Here is a 25,774-nt window from a genome sequence, read left to right as displayed (position 1 = left end):
AATTAGTATATATTGTTCTAAACACAAAAGAGCTCAAAACATCAATATAAGAAAATACCGTAAATCAAAAAAAGGTTATTTAGTTTGGTTCAAAACCAACAAAATCTTCATTGCTTTCACTGTAATTAATTTTTTTATTATTTAGGAAGCATTATAAATAGTTATGTTTAAAAAAAAACTACTATTGTTATAAATAACACATTCAATTGAACTAAACTATGCATGCCTATTTAAATATATTTACACATAGCTTGTGTATATCGTATATATACATATATATTATTCATATCTTCGGTATATAGGACGCAAGCAGATTTTGACATCAAATATTTGGGTAAAAAAGTGCGTCTTATACACCGAAAAATACGATACATGCTTTCCACTAAACGTACTTGGGTTATGTGAAGTGGGGCTTAACAAACAGAGTCAGTCCCCATTAATCGCGTTAATTTCTTTTGTAAATTGATGATAATGTACTTTCCTCCTTCCTGATGTCAGCACAGTGTCTTTGTGTGACCTTATGTGGAAATGGAACTCTTGGTTCTACCTTATGTCAGTATAGTATCGTAGTGTCCATTACATGACGTTATTTGAAGCTTTGTGCTCTTCCCGATGTCAGTATAGTATCGTAGAGTCCATTACATGACGTTATGTGAAGCTTTGGGCTCTTCCCGATGTCAGTATAGTATCGTAGTGTCCATTACATGACGTTATGTGAAGCTTTGGGCTCTTCCCGATGTCAGTATAGTATCGTAGTGTCCATTACATGACGTTATGTGAAGCTTTGGGCTCTTCCCGATGTCAGTATAGTATCGTAGTGTCCATTACATGACGTTATTTGAAGCTTTGTGCTCTTCCCGATGTCAGTATAGTATCGTAGAGTCCATTACATGACGTTATGTGAAGCTTTGGGCTCTTCCCGATGTCAGTATAGTATCGTAGTGTCCATTACATGACGTTATGTGAAGCTTTGGGCTCTTCCCGATGTCAGTATAGTATCGTAGAGTCCATTACATGACGTTATGTGAAGCTTTGGGCTCTTCCCGATGTCAGCATAGTAATGTCCATTGTATAACGTTATGTGAAGCTCTGGGCTCTTCCCGATGTCAGCACAATAATGTCCATTGTATAATGTTATGTGAAGCTCTGGGTTCTTCCCGATGTCAGCACAATAATGTTGTGTTTGTTGTGTGACGTTACGTGGAACTTTGGGCTCTTCTCGATGTTATACAGAAAACTGTGTATGAAAACACGTCGTTTTGTAAATGCTTGACGTTTTTTTAATGGTTCAACACGTTTTGTTGAGTCCTATTCAGAAAACTGGATGATACTGATCTGTCAGCAAATTCCGTAAATAGATTGTTTTTCAGCAAAAATACAATTGTTCTTTCGTCTTACATATAGCTATTTAAGAAAATTAACAGCGAATTATTAAGAATATATACATATTTATTTATACATCTTTAAGCCCCATTCTTTACAAGTATGTATCAGTAGCCACAGCGATAGCTAAGTCAACATTATTGATGAAACATCACTAACATACATTTCACTCTTGAGTCAATTTTATTAACAATATAATGTAGTTTAAGTATTCTAAACATCAATAATACATGAACGTACAATGTATTTCCTAAACATCAATAATACATGAACGTACAATGTATTTTCTAAACATCAATAATACATAAACGTACAAGATATTTACTCTTCTGTATAATGATAAATTCATTAAGACTAAACCTTGGCTACAATGAATTAGGGTATGTTTTGAGCAGTCTTATAACTTATTAAAATTATGTTCCTTACCTTCTACTTAGTGAGAATTAATATGTTTCTTATATCACTGTGAAATTCTCTCATTTTATCTCTCAGAATTGGACCTGGTATTTCTAGTACGCCAAGCAAGTGCTCTGCTTTCTGAGCAAAAGAGTCAACCTCTAGTAATGGACTTTTTAAAAACACAAAATACTTGGCTATCACATCATTGTAGGCTAGCATACTTCTTATGTTTTACTGTAGCTTATTAGTTCTTATGTTTATCGTATTAGTTTATTATGAAAAACTTATGTCTTACGGCAACAGTTGATTGGTAGAATTAGCAGTGTCGTTGATCGGCTTCACTCACTGTTAATTATAATGAAAATGGAAGAACTAACAATAACAACAACAACAACAAAGATACACAAAAACGCCAATGTAGTTGAACAATGCCATCTGCTGGCTAAACTGTAAGTCTGAGGACTTATAACGCTAAATATTGGGATTTGATATTTGTTTTGGGCAGAACAAAGACACCCCCTATCTGTGGCTTTGTGCTTATTAACAAACAAACTTAAACGATGAAAATAGTAAAACTTGTAATACGGCATTTCTCGGAAGAGGATAAGTAAGTAAAGTCAGAGAATTAGATAATTTTTAAATATGTAAAATATGCAATGTAGAATTGATTACAGAATTCTTCTTGGGAATACCTCTATCAAGTCCTCGCAGTGGGTCAGGGGTAAGTTTACTGATTTACACCGCTAAAATCCAAGGTTCGATTTCCTGTGGCGTAGAGAGCTTAGACAGACACGCAACTCATATGCAAGGGCCTATTTCTTTATATCCATTGATTCCAGCAAAACGCATAAGTCTGTTACCAAGATAATGAACTTCTTATGGAAAAAATACATATTGTATCTGATGATTAGAGGATTGGTACATATGAAAGCTTTCTTAGTTCACAGTATAGCGTTGATAGTGATTTTTGTATATATACATGTGAAAAAAAAGAATTAAAACCACAAAATAACTAAAACACCAAGTTTAATTTTCAAAATTTTTAATTTTCTTTCTTTCCAGTAGGTGGGCTTGGTCATGTGGGGTTAGACGTTCCTGTCAGTTCTCCTATTATACCCCAAAGCTTCGACACACACTTTTATACCACGGATCCCTCAATACGTATACGGTCCACCACAGTGAGTCTTCGGGAGGATCCGTCAGCCTTAGTAACGTCACCTCATCAGTCTTCGCCGGTGATCCCAACTCCATCTCCAATTTCTCATAACACGGGCCTCGTTTGGGCCAAATTTACTCAGGATTGTCCACTCGAGGATATCCCACTAAGGTTAAGAAGTCCACCGGCTACTTCATCGGTCATCAATGATGAAAGATTCAGTGTTAAGGTCACAGGGGACGAAACTACGAGCTCGAAATTGCTAAAGGACCCATGTGATTCAAATATTGGTTCTGAGTCAGAAAGTTCAAACAGCTACGATACAAAACAGTCTCCGGTCAGTTCTCCTCCAACTAGTCAAGCCGAAAAGATAAAACAAACGCACGTGTTTAGTAACAGTTCATCCGACGGACAAGCACAGAAAAAACGAAAAAGACGTGTTCTGTTTTCCAAAACACAGACGTACGAACTAGAAAGACGATTTCGACAACAGCGGTATCTTTCAGCTCCAGAGAGAGAACACTTGGCGAATATTATACAACTGACTCCAACACAGGTGAAAATCTGGTTTCAAAATCATCGCTACAAAACGAAACGGGCTCGTCAAGAAAAAGGAATAGAGTTTACTCCCATGCTTTCACCTCGTCGTGTTGCCGTTCCGGTCTTAGTCAGGGACGGAAAACCTTGCCAACCACAGATGAACAGCAGTTTCGTCAAGTCTCAAGATTCGTTACCGTCCGTTGTCCCGAACATGGAGCCAGGTTTGAATGTTACCATGGCAGCTACTGATTTTACATCCATGACAAATATGGCTACTGCTGCGGCAGCGGCATCTAGTATCAATTCTTTCAACATAAATATGATGTCCACCTATTCGCATCCCATAATTCGACAAACGCCGTGGTGGTAAATCCTCTTATTTTGTTCGTGTAAATTCACATCGATTACGGATTAATAAGTTTTATGGTGACGCATATCATTACGTTATTTTTATTGTTTTGTTGCTCATTAATCATATGCATCATTTTCATAAATCCCCTCAATTGATACTCTTTTTTCTTTCTGCATTTACATTATAATGTATTTTAAAAAAGAAAAATTTCGATTTTTCCTTCGACGTTCAAGATGTTCATTTTACTAAATGTTTCCATATTACCCTTGTGCAAAGTTACATATTTAAGGTTGAAATATCAAACGCTGACATTTTAGAAATGCTGAGTCTAGAATAGCCTGCTCTAAACAATAAATGATGTAACCTTCCACCTCAGAAATGTAATATTGGATTGAAATATATAGCATTTCAGCATCTGAATATTTTTATTTTATTTATAAGTGGCCTAGTGGTTAGCCTTCTCGGATTGTGAATTTGTGGTTCGTGTCCCGATGCTGCACAAACTTTCCTCGCATTTTGGTTCCATGGGTGCATATAGGATTGATGGTTAAATCCCCCTATTCGATCCGTTAACAATTGTTGGCAGTGGGTACTATCAACTAGTTGACTTACTTCTAATCTGTCAGTCCTCAATTAAGAACGGCTTTGCGTAGATAGCTCTTGCATATCTTTGCGCAAAATTCTAAAACAAACAAACATTTATCTCTACAAAAGACAAAAGCTTATAAAGTTCTTCGTAGCAACAGTTAGTAATCGTTGATTTCCATTTGTTTAACATCACCCCTTACTGGACACCTTCAGCTGAGTTGTGAACAGCCATTATATTATTGTTTTTTGGACAACTCTGAGCTTGGTGTAGTATCAAGCATAACAAAGTGTGCTTGCATTAGCCGCTACGAAGTTATTTTAAGAGTTTCCTTCTTGAAAACGCTGTTTTATTCGACTCAGAGTGATCTGTTTAAATATTTTGGTTCATTTTAGAAAATAATAATAATAAGCTCTATAACAACCACTTAATTCACTTTGAAAAAACACGTTGTAATTTCAATTGTTTGCGTCATTTATTATTCAAAAAATTATTCATATTGTCGAATTGAATGACCGATCAGATAAAAGAGTTTTATGCTTCTGATCTATAAACTTATGGTTTGAGCTGTCAACGGAGTAATGTAATATTTATTGATAATTTTAAAAGATAAATATACAACCAATTAAATTGAATGTTTCTACTGTTGTCATCCAACAGGTAAGCTGCTACCATTGTGTGTCAGATTTGACAACCCAGTGTCTACCTACTAACATACGTGTACAACATTTAGAACTCAAGCACTTGAACAAAACTCATACTTTTATTTCTACCCCCCCCCCCTCCCACGTGGCTCAGCAATGAGTTAGTGGTCTTAAAACGCTAAAAATCGGGTTTCGATACTCGCGGTGGCCAGAACACAGACAGCCCATTGTAACATTGTGCTTTACGACAAACAAACAATTTCTACCCTCCTGCTGGTACGGTTACCTTTGAGAAACGCTGACCAAGTAACACTAACTTCTGAAACTCGGAGTACGGAACAAACACTTTCGTATTATATTATATTTTATTTACTTTAACACTACTAGACAAATATCTTCACAAATTTTAAAAGTTTCAATGTCAAGTCAAGAAATTCTATGATTTTTTATATGACTCACATCAAAACTTTGTATCGACTGAAAATAGTGAGAGAAATGATGCATTACTTCAGTGATTAGCTTTAATTGTTGGATATAACTAACATTTGAAATAATATAGCTCTGGCTCACGCTGTAATACAAGGAATGTGCCTAAATTGCGTGTCTTCTATGGTTGATTTTGCACAATTTTTCCAGTCAGTAATTAGAAATTCCGTCCATTATAATGTAAAACAGTTTGTCATATATATATATATACTGAGTTCAAGTGAATACAGGCAGAATTTCACACCTGAAAATATTTTACCAAAGAAGCGTATTTGCTAAAAGCTGATAAGTGAAAAGATACTCTGGAACCGGCTCTTTTGTTTAAAAGTCGATGATAAATATCACCCTTTCGCTGTTTCCCAACGGAATTTCAATGTGATTTTATCGATAAACTCCTTATGACTTGGTGGATCATACTTGTAGTAAGAAGCTGTATACGTGAACTTTGAAAAGTAAGGCTTCTTACTTATGGATAATTCAATGGTAGAACACTGGTACTGTTATTGAGAGATCTTGACTTCGAAACCTGGTTACCGAATACCTTTTTCATATATCGGCTTTTTTAAGATTTATAATCCCCTTCAGTGGCTCAGCGGCAAGTCTAACGGCATATAACGCTAAAAAATTGTGTTTCAATACCCGCGGTGGGCAGAGCACAGATATCCCACAGTGAAGTTTTATGTTCAACAACAAAAAACAAAATCACTTAAACTTTAATGTTAAATATTTGTTAAACACAATAACTTTTATTGATTCAGCTAAAATATTTTAATATGAAATTTATCATATTCCTATCAAGCGCAATAGGAACCTAACTTTTTTACTACTATCTAAAATAGTGTCCGATTACTAACAATTGACAATTTCTAATTAGAGTTGGTGAGGAAATAAAACAGGAACTGATTGCAACCCTATAGATATATATACAAGTATTTCTTTCTTTTTTTAGTTACTGTACAGCATTTTAGGCATTGCATTAAGTTTGTAAGAACAGCTATATGTTTCTCGACTTAGAACAAATAACCAAACAAATACATATATTTTGGGTGTTTAAATACGAACACTTGAGCCTCTAAAACTTTATATGTATAATATGTAATTCCGCAAACAAACCTTACTGATCCTTCCAAGCATAGAAAAACTCTCTCCAAAAAGATATTTTGAATATGTTTTAATGATATAGTTATTTTATAGTCTGGTAAACCCCACAAGATTGAGCGTTCCCTTTCTTCTTCAAATTAAAGGTTCTAATGAAGCAACATAACGACCTTCGTCTTGACTGAAGTTATAAGTGCTTCCAGTGTTTCTCAATTCTCATTTTTGTATTCACTAAAGCTACTCTAAACATTGTGGAGAATAATCTAATGTGTTAGCAATTATGGAGCATGTTCGCCTAGCGGTGAGTCTAGGTAACAGCTTTTTACGACCTCTATACAACTTACTTTATATTTTATTCAATTTTCAGAATTAGTTTATGTTAATGATATTTCTTTTCAATGAGTGTTTTTTTTTGTTCAAAAATAATAACTCTGACAATATAAATAAAGTTTGTTTGTTTTTTTTCGTACATTTAAATAATAATATGGCCAATCTACTATGCAGCAAAACCAAGCCAAGGGAACGGTATATTAATCTGAAAAAGTAACTATTTGTTAATCCCATGAACAAAAGAAGAAAAATGCTATCAGTAAATAATCGAAATTGAGAATTTTATCTTCAAAAAATATCACCAGAAATTCTCGTATCGTATCGTAAAGCTAACTCATATACTCAGAAAAACTTATTATTCCTGCTTCATCTCTATTGAATCCAAATGAATAAGACTTTATTAGCTTTAAAAAAATAGAAGAACCTTATATGGTAACAAAATAAAAAATATTAAATTAAATGTTATTGAAAAAGTATCTTCTCTATTTCGTTTCAAAATGTTTCGGAAGATCTTTGAAGATTTATTGTTACACAATTTACGAACTGTGATTAAATCTTCACTTGTCTCTTAATTCGAATTTTTAAGATTTTTTTCTATTGTACTATTAATATTCTATTAATATATTTTTGTCTTTAATGAATAGTTAAGCATAAAGAAAACTATTACAAATAAGCTTGTTTGTTTTTTGTTTTCACCTATTAAGTATTAATTCTACCACTATTAAAACAGCCTTGGAAATATTTCTTCACTTTCTGTCGTACAAATTTACTTAATCTTACGAAAATGCTATCTTCAGTAGGGAGGGAAGTAGTGATTTTATTTACTGAAATAAGATTTACAATGAAGACAATAAAAAATGTGGAAGTCCTTTTTTTAAAGTTTAAAACGAATACAAATACTTTTAAACAAGCTTTTAATTGTGCTTTGTGCTATTTGCAGAGATTATTTAAAACACAGATATATTTTGGTATCACTGAATCGATATAGTATTTACAGACTAATGTTTTATGCGTGCATTTCACAAAAATAAATATTTTTTCGGGATCTAGAATTCAAATTTAATTCCTTTTCCAATTGCGGTTGTTTTTGTTATATCTTATTTTGTAAATATTTTAAGATTTGCTAGTTAGATTAAGCTAACTAAATCAAATTCAAGAATAAATTAAATACCGTTCAATATTTCTTTGAAAATCACATCTAGTAAAAAGTGTATAAATAAATTACTTTATTAAAACATACGATAAGACATATTTTTATCTTACTCTATGACATAGAATTCTATTCCTATTAGAACAAAAAACGAATGTCTGGTAAAAGCTTTGTGAATTCTTAAAGTTTCAATGATAGCTCCATTTCTTTAATGTGCTGCAAAAAATGATTTTCATGAGCCATCAGTCCATCGAATTATTGTCGGTGTAAAAACTGTTTATAAGTTATCATATTGGACTTTATCAATTAAACTTTTTAAGTTTCCAATTAAAATAACATATATACAAAATGGTAATAAAAGTAAATGAGCATCCATTCTCTTTTCCATTAACTTTCGAATTTAGAATTTAATGTTTCGAGTAAGAATAAGTTAGTAGTTTCATTTAATATCATTCAAAGTAATGAAACTGTGTTCTTTTTTTTTTAAGTATAACAAAAAAAAGTTCGAAACTGAACAGCACTTACAGATTTCCGAGTTAGGAAAATGTGGTAAATTGAAAAACGAAAACTCGTATAATTTTGTTTTAACATGAACAAGAATAGATTCTTATAAGTGATCTGTAATTTTAGTAAAAATGTATTGTTTTGTCCATTTAAAAAGCAAAACTTACTTTTTGACATACTTGATGTTAAATAGCGTCAACTTCCTGTTTTCAACATGTAATCTAACATTAAGATGTCGGTTTATAAAGAAACAGGTAGGAAAATGTGCTTTTCAAAATTTGACATTTGTACGTTTTGAATTTGTACAGTTTTGTTGACTTTATGCACGAGGGTATTCAACAAGACGGAGATTCAATAAAAACAACTGTTTGGTCTGAACTTGCATTGGTTATATTTTGCTATGTTGTTGTATTTCTTATTAAGTTAAATTAAATCAAACATTAACAATTATTTTAAAGATATAGCAACAAGTTCATTTGATGGTAAAATCTATCAAAGATTTCCCCCTCCAACCCACCCCGCTGGCTAAACGGTAAGAATTCCAGGGCGCCATCTGTCGAGGTTATTCTTACAATACACATTAATCCAGACAGAAATTGTTCAGGTATATCCCGTAGAAACAATACATCATAGCTTCCCAGAATTTACACAGATTAAACATGTGTTCTTAATCCAGCCATTGTTAAGTTAAATAAGTAAAAATAGTTTTAATTTGTCTGACATATTGTTATACATTCTTCGTTAAAACTCACTCTTAAGTTCTTAGACTAACGTTGGTCGACGCCGAAAACTTACGAAATAATGAAACTAATAAGCCTGCAGAGAATTGTCTCCACATTCCACAGATTTTAAATCAGTAATGGAATACTTCAAAGGAACATGGAAAAACATGCATAGTCTAATGTGATTTTTGTTTTGTAACCTAAACTAAAACGCTTCCATGATCTTCATAGAATGATTAAATTCAATGAATAATAATCCTTACAATTTAAACGTAAAACAAAGCTTTTATCTTTTATGAAAACGAAATGGCACTTAAGATATGGGATGATAATTTTTAAAATTACAATGATGTAAAGCATATAAAGTGGATATAAATTTTACTTTATCAAAAAACTCTTTTAAATTAATTATTTACATATCTGTGATACATTTAAAAAGTAGGTAAACTAAGCCTATCTTGTAAATTTGTAATTTAAGGGTGTGTTTCCTGAGCATCTACATGCAATCCTATAGTCTTAAAAGAAATCTAAACCTAATGTTCGTACACAACACATCGCGTTCCTGGTACGCTTTTTTCTATCTGATCATGTTCTCGTTCCGCCTCTCCATCACACTTAAATCACGCTGATAATACTTACTGAATAGTAAAACTAGTTAGGTCACAGAAAAGATCCTAAACCTTCGAACAAGTGCAGCGCCCTCTTTCATGTCAAAGAACAAAAAATTCAATAAATATTATTTAAAAAAAAAAAAGAATAAAACTGGTACTATCTGGCAAGATGTATCTCTTATTTTTAAACATTGTGATCCAAGTAATTTATCATATTCTAAATTTACTAAACAAAGAGATAGGACACGTTGGATGGAAAACATATATCAGAGTTTGTTAATTTTCCCGGGGTCACGCGACCCAGACTACCCCGCCCCCTCCGTTCAACAAGTTTTCTGTAACACTATACCTTAAACTATATCGATAACCATTCTTCGCAAACTGTATTAACCGTAACATAACTCAAAGCTGCAGTCGTGATTTTAAACAAAGGTTTAATCTCTTGTTCTCCAGTATTTTTGTGGGTGTAAATTCTGATGTGTTGATTGCATTCTACCTTACCAGATTTTCAGACTGATTACATAGTTTCTAATGATGTATAAAACTTCTTTTCACGTACTTGTTCTTTTGTTAACATACGGTAAGTTCAATAGTTTGAATATTAATTTATGTTTTGTTTTATGAGAAGACTAGATCGAAAAGACTGTCTAAATTTGTATAAATAGATCTCGGTCTGTCAATCACTTATCGAAAACTAACGAGAAAATATTGTAATGTTTTTGGCTGACGAATGAATGTAGTTCTCGCAAGCCAGTGAACTATGATTTCTAGAGTTCTTGTCTTATATTAAGTGAAATACATGAAATTATCTTTACGCAATTGCCGAATGTAACCAAAGCTTATGGTGCATATTTACGTACTCTGCGGTCCGTGTGCAATCACGTTTTAACTATATTGTTACTGCTGCATGCGTTGGTTTTACAGTCACTTAAGCAATAGTACCCCGGTTGGACACAGGTGAGCCTACAGACTTATAACGCCAAAATCCATGGTTCAATTCTCCGCGATGGACACAGCAGATAGTCTAATATGGTTTTGCTCTAAAACAAGCAAACAAACCACTTAAACAATAATTAAGAAACAAACAGGATGAAAAATTATATCATAGCGGCATTCATTTATTGTTATTTTTTGAGAAAAGCAAACGCATGTTAATGTAAAATGTTTTGCGAACAGGTTTTATACATCAAATATTATCATGCTTTTCTGTCCAAGAAATCATGAGTTTGAAAATTTTCAATCAGTCCGTCCACACCCATGTCTTAAACATCTAAAGATGTCATGATTCCGCAGTTATGTTCAATAAGAAAGGTCCTCCCGATATGTTAGAGATAAGTTTATGAACTTATAAAGTTAAAATTCGGGATTCGATTTATCGTGGTGGATAGAGAACAGATAATCCATTTTGTACTTTTGCGCTAAAAACAACAACCATAAGAAAATAATCCATTTCCTCTACAGAGTATCTAGTAATTTATGACGTGTAATCTGTAAACCACAGATTCTTTAATAAGAAAGAGAGTGCCTATATATATATATAAAGCAAAAAAATCTCTGTTATCTAACTACTCCTGAAATACTGGGCCAATCTCAACCAAACTTTGTGGGATAATAGTTTGGAACAAGAGGCATATTATTGGCGGGTTCACAACCCTCTCCATTCCATTATTGCTGTTATTTATAATATTTTATCTTTGACGTGAGTTAATGTTAGCTACATTCATAGATGGCGCCACGTCCTTACACCAAAGATATTTTATTAAATTTTCTATAACAACATAAACACAGTGTAGGGGGAAGGCACATAGTCGTCTTATATATCTCAGAGAACGCGCTAGGACTCTCTGTGGAGAAATGCAATAAAAAATGGCCTCTACTGTTGCCATAATACATAAACTCAGATGAAATTTCTGCTCCAAAAGCCACCATAAGATTTTTATAAGCCGTTTCTTGAGTTATACCCACTTCCTACTCTAACTCGGGATTTTATATCTTCGGCCCGTAAGACACTTCTGCGGCCAGTGACCGTCAATTAATTAATCAATCACGTGAAACACTGTAGAAGAACATTAACAGCTGGATGTTGAAAGAGGGTAACAGAAGGCACCCCCTACCGCCACTACCTTTTCCGCTACCTCTTCTTACAAAGTCACCTTGACCATTACACAGTGTATACCATGTTTTAAATATATACATATTGAGTTCTTAAAGCTTATACAAAACTTTGGGTGAGATAATAATGAATACTGTAATAAATTGTGTGAAAGTTAGAATTTTTGTGTTATTTATCATAGCATCCACATTTTCTTAAGTTCATAACCTGGACAAAGGACAGGTACCTCAGTTTGTTTAATCTATAACGCATTTATAGATTAATATGGTTCAAGTTGAAACCATAGATCTGTTACTAAGGTAAATATTATCTGTTTTCTAAATAGAGCATCTTGTCCTTTAATATATGCAATATGTAACTCACTTGTCTTTAGTCTGGCGTAGTAGAATATAAAAGCTTAAAAGCATTAGGGTTTTGTGCTGTTAGTAAGAATATCTTGTATTCTTGGACACCACTATATATATTATCCTCAAGACGTGTGCCCATTATGAAAAAGAAATCTAAGAGGAAGTATATTTTAAATAGCATAGTTACTAGTTTCTGTAATCTTAGATTTTAAACGTGTCTTAAGCTATGTTGGCCTAAAATAACTTGTAACGTTAGATCCCCTGGATTGTGAGGGAAGCAGAAGGTGTCTAATATCAGAAAACACTTCCCTCAACACGTGTAGTTCAGAAACTGTGTTGGCCTGAAACAACATGTAACTTCAGATGACCAGGATTGTTAGGAAAATAGAAGTTATTTAATATCAGAGAGCATGTACTTAAACCATCAAGACCTCTGAAATTATGAAATTGGCCTAAAACAACGTGTAATGTTAGATCGCCAAGACTGTAAGGGAAACAGAAGGTTCTAATATCAGAAAACATTGACTTAAATCATCAAGACCAATAGTGTTAAAACAGAGGGTCATGGGAGGAGTGATCTTAGTCTGTCAAAATCTGAATTGGTAACATGATACCTAAACTCAAAGAGCTGATAATTCTAAACTATCATACTATACATAGTTAATAGGTAGTGGCTGATTTAATTTGGATAGAAAATCTTGAGATCGTGAAAACTTACAATAGTAAAAAAAAAAGAAAAAAAAACCGACTTTATGGTGTAAACAACCTGGACGTGTTTATATTGCATTCACATGGATAGTTCAGAAGCACGTATTGGACTTCACGTATTTTGGAATCATATGTACAGTAAAATGTCTTACTACTGTACCGAGGACGGTTTTTCGTATAAACTTTCGTATATTGCTGTACCCGTTGTTTTTATTATTATTGTTATTTTCAAAAATTAAAAACGTACAGTCACCTCAAACAAGGTTAAAAACAGTTGCTTTACGTCCACACACACATATATATATGTGTGTGTGTGTGTGGCTATATAATTAATATCTCATTAATATATCATTTGTGAAACAGCGATCAAGAACAAATGAAGTGCCCTCATTAATATATAATTTGTGAAACAGCGATCGAGAACAAATGAAGTGCCCTCATTAATATATCATTTGTGAAACAGCGATCGAGAACAAATGAAGTGCCCTCATTAATATATCATTTGTGAAACAGCGATCGAGAACAAATGAAGTGCCCTCATTAATATATCATTTGTGAAACAGCGATCAAGAACAAATGAAGTGCCCTCATTAATATATCATTTGTGAAACAGCGATCAAGAATAAATGAAGTGCCAATAATTTTTTAGTTTACATGCTATCCACAATATTCAAGATTATTTGTATTTTGGAATTGCGAATAAAACTAATTAAGAGTTTTGACTATCATTAAAATAGCTAGACCTTTCAGAGTCCAATGCATTACATATAAGCATTGAAAACTCCATATACAAATAAATGTTTACACTTGATAATTATGTCCGAGGGCCCTGTGGTAGAGATTTGTATTTCGGAGCTGATGAAATGGGTGCGAATCCGTGTAATATTACATACTATATCCCGCATTTTAAGTGCGTTGTAAGAATGAGAATCAGTCCCTTATCGAGTATGGCGGGTGTTACTAACTGGCTGCCCCTTTTCTGGTCAGTAGGCCAAAATTAAAGACGGCGGCAGACAGTTTTAGCAACTTTGCCATAAAATCAAAATATAAAGTTGTCTTTAGAAAGAACTTTTGAAAGATATCTAGAAACATGTTTCACATTTTAGAATACGTTTCACAATATAAAAACGAATATATGAGCTGCCTAAAACACGAAACTACGAAAAACAAAAATATATCTACATTGTTTAGCTACTGAAAAAAAAGGTTGAGTTGTCCATTTATGCTGTTATTTCCTGTAAGTTCAGTTTTTTCGTATAATAATGCCTTAATGTTTTATGTCTGTCCGTTTTTGTTTTGTTTTTCATACAGTTTTGTACGTTGGGAGATGATTGAATTGTTATCTTTCAGTTAAACCTATTTTCTGTTTTCATCTTCAGTTGGTGGTAGTTATTGTTCATCAACAATAAAAACCTGGATCTTAAACAACAATTTCGATAATCCCAACAATTGGAACACAAAACGTAATCCTTGCAATAAAGATAGAGTCATTTTTCCAGCACAAGAGAACGTTGTGGTGTACATTCCTGGTAGCCTGAAGGTTCGTACAATGGTAAGTTAATTGGCTTGAAGTCAAGGTTTTAAAACCGTCATATATACATAAAGAAACAAAATGCTTACTGGTACTGCTACATCTATTAAGAGCGCATTGTACATTTCCTTCCACATTTACGTCCGCCAAACGGAGATTATGGCTGTCATGTTTTAAACTTTGTCTTTGTTTACATGGACAGAGTTTACAGTAATACTGGGCAATTAGATTCCACTACTTCTGATCTATGATTGTAATTCAGAGATATTGTCAACACACTTGTTAATGCCACTGACTGGGTGTCAAAGATTATCATAAATGTCACGTTTATTTCATGTTTGAATGCCAGAGACAAGATATTAATAAGGTTTATTGTTTAGAGTAAGTAATAAAAACAAAGTTACAATAAGAAACGGTATTATTGTTTTGAATAACACGTGAAAGCAAGAAACAACGTCATGATGAATGAGAATCTGGAAATATTTATAATTTATTTAGTACATTACTTAAGAGTTTGAAAAATAACTGAATAATTTTTTGACAAAACTAAATAAATATACAAAACAACCAGGACACTAATTCGTTCTCATTTTAATATATTAACGCTAAAAATCGGGTTTCTTTACCAGAGGTGAGCGGAACAGAGAGAGCTTATTGTGTTAGCTTTATGCTTAGAACAAACGAGCATCCTTTCTACCACAAACTCTTCTGATTAATTAGAAAGATGTTCCACTTAAAAAATGAATACTCTTCGTCATAAAAAGATTTGGTTCAGCAAGGCCAATTGATACTGGTTCTAATTATTAAATTATTAAATATACAAAATGTACAATAGCTATAGATGTAAAACACATCTCACAATGCATACACATACATATTGTATAAGCTATTTGGGTTTTTAAAATGTTTAAATGGACTTTAAACTGTTTCATTAAATAGCATTTATTTTATTTTAGGTTCTACCTATGAATGGGCAGTTCGTTCTCGGAAATTCGGCTGTGTTTTCTCTTTCGGAAGGCTCAATCTCTGCAACTGATCCGTCTTGTGAAGGGCAAGGTAAAAGTAACTTCGTGTTCATAGCATGTAATATAAATGGAAAGACAGTCCCTTAAACCGAAACGTAAGAGTAATTATATCAGAAGAGTAATGTAATATATACAAATGAACAATATTACTCTTAAATAAAGAAATCTGTAATGTAAAAACCTGTAGTGATTTAAATTAATTACAACAAAGTATAAGTTTATATAGTTGAAGAAAAACTCCATCAATAGAGGTCTTTATGGTTTCACAAATTAGTTAACACAAATTTAATACGAAAATTAGACAACTGATAATTAAACGTGTTTCTATAAGATTCTTAAATACTACCTCAGGGCGAATATAAGAGAGCAATATTTCAATCACTGTACTACGAACCAAGAACATGGCGTGGCCTAGAAGTTAGCGTTCCAGTTCTAAAGCTCGAGCTGGAAAATGCTGCTAAACACGTTCCGCACTCTCAAATGTAAGGATGTTATAACCGTGATAGTCAATCCCGCTGTTCAATTAGTAGTTGCTCACCCCCTGATCAGCATCTGTGAATTAGGAATGGCTACGCCTGAACCTTAAAATCACTGATCTGATTGTCTGACCCATATGTCGCATAAGGTGTTGTTAAGGTTGAAAACATCAGATACTAAGACCCAGTAGTAAATGTAGAAACATATATGTTTGCATCCCATCGAAACAACTTTTTTTAACTTTTCTGATATATTTTGGAATTTTCAAAACAATAAATTGTTGTTTCATGTATTAGAAGCTGGGGTACCCGTTTTTTTGTTTGTCCGGTTACGAGTTTAAAGTGTGGGAGTAGATGCTATGATAAATAACACAAAAATCCTAAGTTTAACACAATTTATTTATGACATAACATATTATTACAGTATTCATTATTACCTCACCCAAAGTTTTGTATAAGCTTTAAGAATTCAATATGTATATATATATACTTTAAAACATGGTGACTTTGTAAGAAGAGGTAGCGGAGAAAGTAGTGGCGGTATGGGTGCTTTCTGTTAACCGCTTTCAACACCCAGCTCTTTAATGTCTTTCCACAATGTTTCACGTGATTAATTAATTGATGGTAATTGGCCGCAGAAGTGTCTTACTGTGTGTATGTTGTGTTATAGAAAATTTAATAAAGTTTTTTTTTGGTGTAAGAACGTGATGTCATCTATGAATGTAGTTAACTGACGTCAAAGATAATAAATGCTCAATAATAGCAATAATTTGGGTGGAGGGGATTGTGAACCTCCCATTAATATGGTGCTTGTTCCAAACTATCATCCAACAAAGTTTGATTGAGATTGGCCCAGCGACATAGGAGTAGCTAGATAACAGACAAATAGACAAACACACACACACATATTTTTGTTGCTTTATTTATATAAGATAAAACTAGTAACTGAATTATTGAATGACGAATTGAAACTGGGGTTTTGAGGCGGTAGAGTCTCCCAAGGATGTTCATGGACAAGAGTCCCTCTTCATCGACCATTGGAAGAACAGACAGATGGAATTTGTTTTGGGGCTTACGGGGGGTAAGAGGAATATTAAGTTCTTTGATGAGATTGTATGAGGGGTAGGTAAGGGACTGTCTGGAGATATGAAAAAAAGAGAAAAAAAGACGAGAAAGTGAATAAGGAGTAGTTGCTCTGATTGGTCATTACAGTTATGACATAACATGGGCCCTGGTTCAATACTTTGGGTGTTTGAAGCGTCCTAGGTTTTGGTGCTATTAGATGCTTTATTTTTTGCTGAGTAAATATTTTCTTGATTGTGGGCGGTTAATCACGTATTCGTTATACTGATGGTAAATAAACACACGTGTCCAGGTATTGGGTAGTGCCTAACTTAGGCAATATCCCTCTGTTTTAAAGTCACTTAGTGTTGCGGACACCCCTAAGGGATACCGCTCTGGGATAAGTATTCTTCAACTTCTTTAAAAGCCACTACATCTATAGTGTTGTCACATTTGTCCACAGCAAATGCATGGATCATTTTACTGTTATTATTGAAATAAGCATACCATGAGATGATCTTTTGTCACCCTGAAAGACCATTATTTAAGATATAAAAGACAGAGGCTAGTTAATTTTTAATTTTTAAAAGTAACGTTTTCCTAACTTATAGAACCTATCTTCGATGTAGAGGAGTTTGGTAGATTTATAAATGTTAGGCCCTCTCTGAATCACAGGGGGGCCTTTGAACTCCGCAGTGGAGTGCAGGTATTATATGCTAGTAGATGCAACTCACCATACATTCTGCTATATTTTTCTTTATGTGTTATCGAGTTGTTGTAAATTACCAATAAGAACTCTCTTCATCCTATTTACTTCAATAAAGATTAAAACATAACAAATATGGCATATTTGTAGTTGTAGGCTAATCATTGAATATTTCACCGACAGATATCCAGTTTAAAGGCTTAAGGGGAAATTGGTTTGATCCCCCAAACTGGAACGTTTCTTCCTCATCTGCAATGAACATTGTTGGAGGATCCTATCCTTCTCCTATTCCCCATTCCGAACAAGTCCCATGTCCTAGGGATAATGTGGTTTTCCCAGTTGGTAAAAGCTTCAAGGTATCCGTTAAGACACAAACTGGTGGAATTAAAGTTAACTCAATCATTATCAACGGAATGGTAAGTGAACTGTATGATTAGAGAGTTGGTAATTTCATTTTTAAGTTAAATTGTCAATAAATCCTCAGCAAAGCGAGTTATGTATATCAGAGGTAAAAATTAAGCTGTAATAACAATGTAGCTAATTAAACATACCGCTCTACTTAGGAGTATACAATGTTATAAAACACAAGTTGATAATGATTAGAATGGTTTGTGAGTTTGGTATCCTCGTGTTATCAGTACTTTCGCCCGTAATTCCAATAAAATCAATCACCTTATGAAATTTAATATAGTCCTAAATTTTTTACTAAGCTCATAATGCAAAATAATCCTTATAATAACAAATATGTATATATATATATATAATCATAAGTAACTGAAAAATAATAAAATAACTAGCTTAATCTAATCATTATTTACATATTATGCAATATTATTTGGTTAATATAAATATAAAACAAGTAACAGCTACTTTAGTTTTGTGAAATTGTTTAGTTCTTTCTAAGATGTGTCATCATTAAAATATAAAAGTTTATTAAATTACTGGAGCCAACAATTTGTATTGAGTAGTGCCTGATCGAAATGCAAGGCCTAAATCGTTTTATTAGGGCCGCCCTCCGAAGAGTTGTCCTTGAAAAAAATTGTTTTATCTTAATCGGTAACTACGGGTAAAACTTTATTGAAAGAATCCAATAAATATAAAGGAACATTCCTAACGTGTTCGTTCTTGGTTAGAAATCAAAACACTATTATAGGTACACACTAGAAAGAAATACAAACAAACACTGGAACAAACAGTTGTTTTGGCACAATAATAAATATATATGACAGAATATTGAATAAACACTAAACACTAGAACACAGACCAGTTTGACATTATGCCAAAAATATAACTAAACACTATAAAACAGACTTTACTCAACATGAGTTCAAAGAGCTGGAGTAACTGAACTTTAGAATAAAAGATATGTTTAACACTATAAAACAAAGCAAAAAAATATATAAAATACGACTTGACTGGCCATTAGGAAAAAGTTTCGCTGGAAACTAGAGTAAATATGTTTCCCAGTATCAACCTACATAGAGGTATTATTCACATAACCCTAGACACTCTACAGCGTGTTGCCTTGTTACAGTAATAAACCATCTTACAACTGAGCTTTTTTCTTGTCATGTGACAATTTATATGAAACGCTTGTGTTTTAAAGTGAAATATTATATTTGAAGTCTTCATACAGACTTGGTACAAAGTTGTAATTTTATTTAAAGCATGAAAGTACGTTACACTAATTTTTTAGGAAAATAATAACAATACATGTATTTTTGTGTTGTTTTTTTGTTTTTCTTTCGTAATTTCGTATTTGACCAAACCCTTTTTTAATAAGATCAGATTTGTGTACTCTGTTTTTAACATTTTCTTATAATGTTATTTGAAACATTTCGAACATTTCTTTCTTTGCTTTAAATCTCGATTTTAAAGAATTAGAAACACGTTATTAAAAAAATATACAATAGACGTTATTTTGTTTTTTAGGTTTACAACGACAACAATTCTTTTTCGACTTTTATTCGAAGTCCAACTGGCAAACGGCTGTTCGACTCTGATAATTCGCTAATAACTGTGGAGAAGAATGACTGTTCTGATTCAACAAGTTGTGCCTGTGGAAATGACAGGAGAGATGTATGTTAAATACACTTATGATAAACTAACTCTACAGTATATATGGGTGTATTCCGGGCATAGTCTGATGGTTAGCTTATCGGACTAGGAGAATCAAGGATCTCATATTTAAGATATGGTTCTACCAAATACTCTTTGCATTTTCAGACAGTCAATCCCTCTATTCGGTTAAAAGATTAACACATTGTGTTCAGACAAGCAAATATATTTATATTTTAACTTTATTTTATCTACACCAAAATGAAAAATTAATTGAGAGATTTTGACATTTTTTCCCTGAACATATTTGGCATGAATTGTATCTGTAGGTTTCGCAGTCTAGCTAAACTCTAAAATAAAAGTATTTGTCTTTAGTGAAGCACAAAGCTTCACAATAGGCTATTTGTACTGGGCCCACCACGGGTATCAAAACCTGATTTTTAGTGTTATAAACCTTCATACGTACTCCTGAACCACTGGGGGGGGGGGAGCAAAAAATAAAAGTGGATTCACATATATGGACCTGAACTATCAAGTGGTGTTTTTTTATTAATCGTGTTTACACATCATCACATGTTTTATTTTTTCGAACCTCTATAGAAATAAAAACAATTAAACTTGATGTTTTGATATACTAACTTCTTTTCAAGTCCAAATGCAAACATCGATCCTGAGCCATTTCTATCAAGGCAAACTTCAGAGTACAAATATAAAAACACTTTCTTATCGAGTTTTTGTTTTTACAATAATTTGTTAAAATCTTTTTTAAGTAGATTTTTGTTGTTGTTACGCACAAAGCTACAAGTGGGCTATCTGTGCTAGGCGCACTAAAGGGATCAATATATTTTCCGCATATTCGCGAAAACTACTCAAAGGATAGCTGCGTCAGAAGTCCCTAATTTTGAACTAATAGACTAGAAGGAAGAAATCAAAGCACCTAACGTCAACTCTTTGGTTACACCTTTCTTACCGAATAGGGGATTTGACATTACCCTTATAATGCACCCACGGCTCCGAATTGGAGAGCGCTTTTTTTTTGGGGGGGGGGACTAATACAACGTGAATATGGACTGGCAGATCCATAGTCTGGTACTTTATCCAATAAGTCACGCTCAGTCTACAGGGATTTAACACTGAATTTTAGAGTTATAAGCTCTCGTACTTACCGCTGAGCCATAGAGGGTCTTTAAAGATAAAATATGAACATAACAAAATTTTAAAACTTAAAAATCTTAAATGAAAGAATAAGAATTCATGCTATGAAAATACAGCTTTTCTTTCAGTTTAAATACAGATTATAATAATCAAACTTTTGTTATTTGAGACAATTAAATTTACTTATTTCATAACTTATTTTGTTGATCATCGTTTTTTTTTTGTCATGCATTGATCTGTAGATTAAGCTCGTTTTATTTTGTGATCCAATTTATCAGTTCATTTTCTTCTTATTTTATTGCCTTTCATGATATACAACACGTCATAAGTTTATCAGTGGAACATCAAGGATAACTATTTATCGCTGTGTATTTTCCTAACAACAGATAATGTGGGAAAAATCTGTTTAGATCTTCAATAATTCATCAAAAGCTCGACATATTTGTGCACCAAGATACAACACACACAATAACTATACAATGTTAAGAGCTCTGGCAACAATATAAGAGATAATTAATTAAATGGTTCTTGCCTTTCCTAGCAAATTCAATGTCTGTTATATTTGAACACCAGTCATCTCATGTAATTGACACCAGGTGACACTAAGAGACATTTGAAACGTAGCTTTTTCTGAAAAGAGAGTTTTTAAGCTCTACACATGGTGTGTCCGATGACGTCAAATCAAAGAATTAGAATACTTAGATAAAATGGGTTATAAATGATAAAATATAATATCCGTGTCCATCTCGCAAATGACTTAACAAACGTGTGGTATTTCTGCAAAGGATTAAACAGTTTGAGACTAAGTCGTAAATCATAATATATAATGTCCGAAGTTCTCCTGTTTTAAAAGTTTGGAGTTTTAGTCTGTTAGTTACTAATATTCATCAAAACCACACTGACTCATAGAACGAAGACATGATATACACGTACTTTTCAAAGATAGAAGTTAATTTACAAGGATGCGTATAATATAAACTTCACCGTCGGATTTGAAAACATAAATAAATCTTTTTTTTTCATCTGCTAGAACCTTTTTTGGGTGTTTTTGACGTTTTCGGAATTTGTTTTTAGCTTGTTCTTGATACTTTGCAAGTTTGGGCCGTTGATAAAACCAAACCTAGGCTATAATGAAATATATATGTAAACTTATTAGTTTGCCTATCTATATTTATTTTAGTTATAATTACAGATCCTTTTAGTTATCTGTGCTTTTCGGACACCTCAATGTCCGACTCCACAATGTTCAGATCCAATCCAACCTATTGGTCACTGCTGTAAAATTTGTGGTAAGTTGTGGTACTATATGTTCATATATGTGTGTGTGTTTATACATATATTGTTTTAGTTCTCAATCAACACAATATCTTTCAGAACCGCTTCTATTATTTTCCGTAACAAGTATATAACGAAGCAAAGTCAGGTTTTATCGTTTAAAATACAGGAACAATTATCAGTTGACAATATGTGAATAAAATATGGGGATGACTATTCTATATCAAGTTTAGAAGCTACAATTAAAGCTTACGTGAATGTAAACTGTCTCCTTTACTATTTGTTTTTGTTTTCTACGCAAAGCTACAAGAGGGCTATCTGCGCTAACCGTACCTAATTTAGCAGTGATAGACTATAGGGCTCAGCTAGTCAACACCATCCAGTGCCAACTCTTGAGCTATCAACAAATAGTAGGACTGATCATCACATTTAACGCCCCCACGGCTAAAAGGTCAACCATATTGGTGACGTAGATTCAAACCCGCGACTTTCAGTTTGGCTTCAAATTGCGAGTTGAGCACCTTAACCACCAAGCCATGCAAAGTACCGCTTTGATTGTTAAGATATAAATACAAACTGATAGTCAAAAATACGCAAACTGAGCTCAACTTGGCGTAAATCTTCTTGTGGAAATATTGTAAAGCTAATCAGAAATATGAACAACAAACTAATAATTGTCTGGAAAGAATTAGAAAATGAAGCGGCTGGAGTACTATTTTTATATTATTGTGTGTTAATTACTTTTCCTAACTCAGATACTGTTTGTGTATACACACCCTACCAATACGTAAATAGACATCTTCGCTAGAAAGAATGTCATTTCTGCAAATGAACAAAGGGTATAAGATTACCATGAGTAATTATAGTGGATATGCTCTTTGGAATATTTAAGAAAGAAATAGAGTCACATATAGTAGTTACAAAATCTGAAATCTAGGCTTATGGGACTGAATCCCACTCGTGACGAAGAACTTGAATATGGGTGTTGCTAGAAGTTTATTGATCAGGACCTTTCGTAAAAAAATGATCAAAGATGGAACATACATGCTCAATAGGTTTCGTTTTCGGAAAGTGGACCGGTCACATAAGTATGGTATTACCCTGGTCTTCAAACCATCGTTTTGTTAATCGGGTTGAATGAGCAGAAACCCCATTGTGCATAAAAAAATTGTCTTGTCTCGTAAGCTGTTTACTGGTGTAGAGAAATCGAAAGCTTTGCCCGAAAAGCAGCAGTGGTTATCTCTTCGTATACCACAAGCTGTTGTCACCTAGTTGCCTATATGTCATCCCACGCCATAACAGAAATACTGTGACTCGTTGACTGTTCAACGAAAGCTCATTTGACGATAGTCACCAAACCCAGATGCTTCCATTGTCCAAAAGTTGTGCAAGTCTGGACTTGGCAAAAGAAATAGTGTCTCAAAAGGCAGGAAGGTGTGATATCATTTGTGATGCCACTTTTATCGACGTACTGTATTGCCTGGAATGAGGAGTGGCTTCCGTTTTGTTACTCTGGCATTGTAGCCAATTCTATGAAGACAACTCCTGATCGTAATGCGACGTTGGACATGGGTCATTCTCTCTTCATGCCACGAAGAATCTGTTAAGTTAGTTTTTGGTGCTCGGGCCTTGCAGAAACTGTTGTTTAGAACTGCATTGTTATCTTATTCAATGTGGACGTAGTTATTACAAATGACCGGGCGCTTTCTCGCAGACTCTGAACTCATTCTCATTGTCCAACAATGCGTGTCGAGCGGGTCTTAGTGATTAGCCTGCCAGACAATGAATCCAATGATCCCAAATTCACGTCCCCTTGCCGAAAAATTGAAGCTATGGATGAGTTATAAGAGTGACAGTCAAATTTTAGTCCTTGATTAGAGTATTAAAAGAGTTGGTGCTCTTAACTAGTTGTGTTCCCTGTTCTCCATCAGCTCAAAATAAGAAACAGGTAGTTCATATAACCATGGTGTAGCTTTCTACGAAAATGTTAATGAAACAATAACAATTAAGTATGCAATTTCATAAAAATAGTATTAATTCTAGGATCCTTTCGTTCATGTTGTGGTTGTTTGTATTCTGTGGTCTTTAACGAGCTACACCTGTATTTACACGTCGGGTTTATATGTACTAGAAGTCAGTGACATGGCCGATTTGTGTTATCGGGTGTGTCTATTTACTTCTTGATATATAACCACTTTTGTTAACCCTTTTCTCCATAGGTTCCTCTCTGTTGATGACCTACGGTCACCAATTTCAGTTCAATCCCGTAAAACAGTTGTTTACCGGACACTTGACAAAGGTATAAGTAAATTCTCGGCCATTTATGTTAATTTCTTCAAATATAAAGTGATAACAACAAAATATGTATCTCAGTTTCAATTTTATATGATCTACTTATAACCATAATGAAAAAATTTCACTTAAATACACTAGAATTAAGAAACAAATGTACCTATCACATCCATCATAAGACAATACAAAGAGATAAATACTATCATTCTTTGATCATACTGTAAAAGGTAAGGAGCCGTTCCTTGATATGATGGACCTTGCAGGTAATAGCAAGTAATGAATAAAAAATACAGCATCCAAGTCCTACAAAAGTAATATATATAAAAAATGCAATAAGTAATACATAGGAAACGCAGCACCTAACTAAGTACTACCTAATTAATATATGGAAAACGCAGCAGCTAACTAAGTACTACAGAAGTAATATATAGAAAATACAGCATCTAACTGAGTACTGAATAAATAAGAATATGGAAAATGCAGCACCTAACTAAGTAATAAATAATTAATATATGAAAATGCACCACCTAACTAGGTACTAAATAAGTAAGATATGGAAAATGTACTACCTAACTAATTACTATATAAGTAATACATACAAAATGCAGCACCTAAGTACTAAAAAAATATTACATAGAAATACAGCCCCTAACTAAATACTAAATAAGTAATATATAAAAAATGCAGCACCTAACTAATTGCTAAATAAGTAATACATAGAAAATCCAGCACCTAACTAAGTACTAAATAAATAGCAGTCACATCAGTTGTAGTAACTTCATTAACGGCTTCATTGTTTTCCTTCTCAAAACCGAGTAGAGTTTCTTCTTCGATAGTGGCTTTTTCAGGTGACACGTCTTCAGCAGCGTCATTTGTTCTGTTGTTCATTTCGTTCCAACTGAAATGTCTTGGACCGTGATAACGCCAAAGCCTGTTGGCATGCACCACCTTTGGCTTACCTCGCCGACCACATTTTATTCGGAAAGTCATGTCTGAGAGACGTTCCACTATGTCATATGGGCCCTTCCATGGAGAAGACAACTTAGGATACTTCCCTTTGGTCTT

The 25,774-nt window shown here is 33.4% G+C and overlaps 2 protein-coding genes across 3 annotated transcripts in view; both read left to right on the top strand.

Moving 5' to 3' along the window:
• LOC111085003 (homeobox protein Hox-A5-like) overlaps nt 1–3,895 on the top strand; it is a 31,248-nt gene extending 27,353 nt beyond the window's left edge. The window contains exon 3 of one of the 2 annotated variants that reach the window (XM_022381896.1): nt 2,848–3,895. In XM_022381896.1, the coding sequence (XP_022237604.1) occupies nt 2,848–3,848 (1,001 nt within the window). In that variant the 3' untranslated portion in view covers nt 3,849–3,895. Of the gene's footprint in view, nt 1–2,844 lie in introns of both variants that reach the window. The other variant, XM_022381891.1, reaches the window with a different exon arrangement.
• Nucleotides 3,896–10,368: 6,473 nt separating this feature from the next.
• LOC106478271 (protein amnionless-like) overlaps nt 10,369–25,774 on the top strand; it is a 23,941-nt gene continuing 8,535 nt past the window's right edge. Inside the window, exons 1-7 of the mRNA XM_022382077.1 lie at nt 10,369–10,541; nt 14,509–14,681; nt 15,617–15,716; nt 18,113–18,345; nt 19,862–20,008; nt 22,335–22,431; nt 24,637–24,716. Of these exons, the coding sequence (XP_022237785.1) occupies nt 10,493–10,541; nt 14,509–14,681; nt 15,617–15,716; nt 18,113–18,345; nt 19,862–20,008; nt 22,335–22,431; nt 24,637–24,716 (879 nt within the window). The 5' untranslated portion in view covers nt 10,369–10,492. The remainder of the gene's footprint in view (nt 10,542–14,508; nt 14,682–15,616; nt 15,717–18,112; nt 18,346–19,861; nt 20,009–22,334; nt 22,432–24,636; nt 24,717–25,774) is intronic.

Source organism: Limulus polyphemus, unplaced genomic scaffold, assembly GCF_000517525.1.
Source record: "Limulus polyphemus unplaced genomic scaffold, Limulus_polyphemus-2.1.2 Scaffold10, whole genome shotgun sequence".
NCBI classification, from domain to species: Eukaryota; Metazoa; Arthropoda; class Merostomata; order Xiphosura; family Limulidae; genus Limulus; species Limulus polyphemus.
The sequence above is the reverse complement of the archived record's forward strand: the minus strand, read 5'-3'. Positions and strand labels throughout refer to the sequence as shown.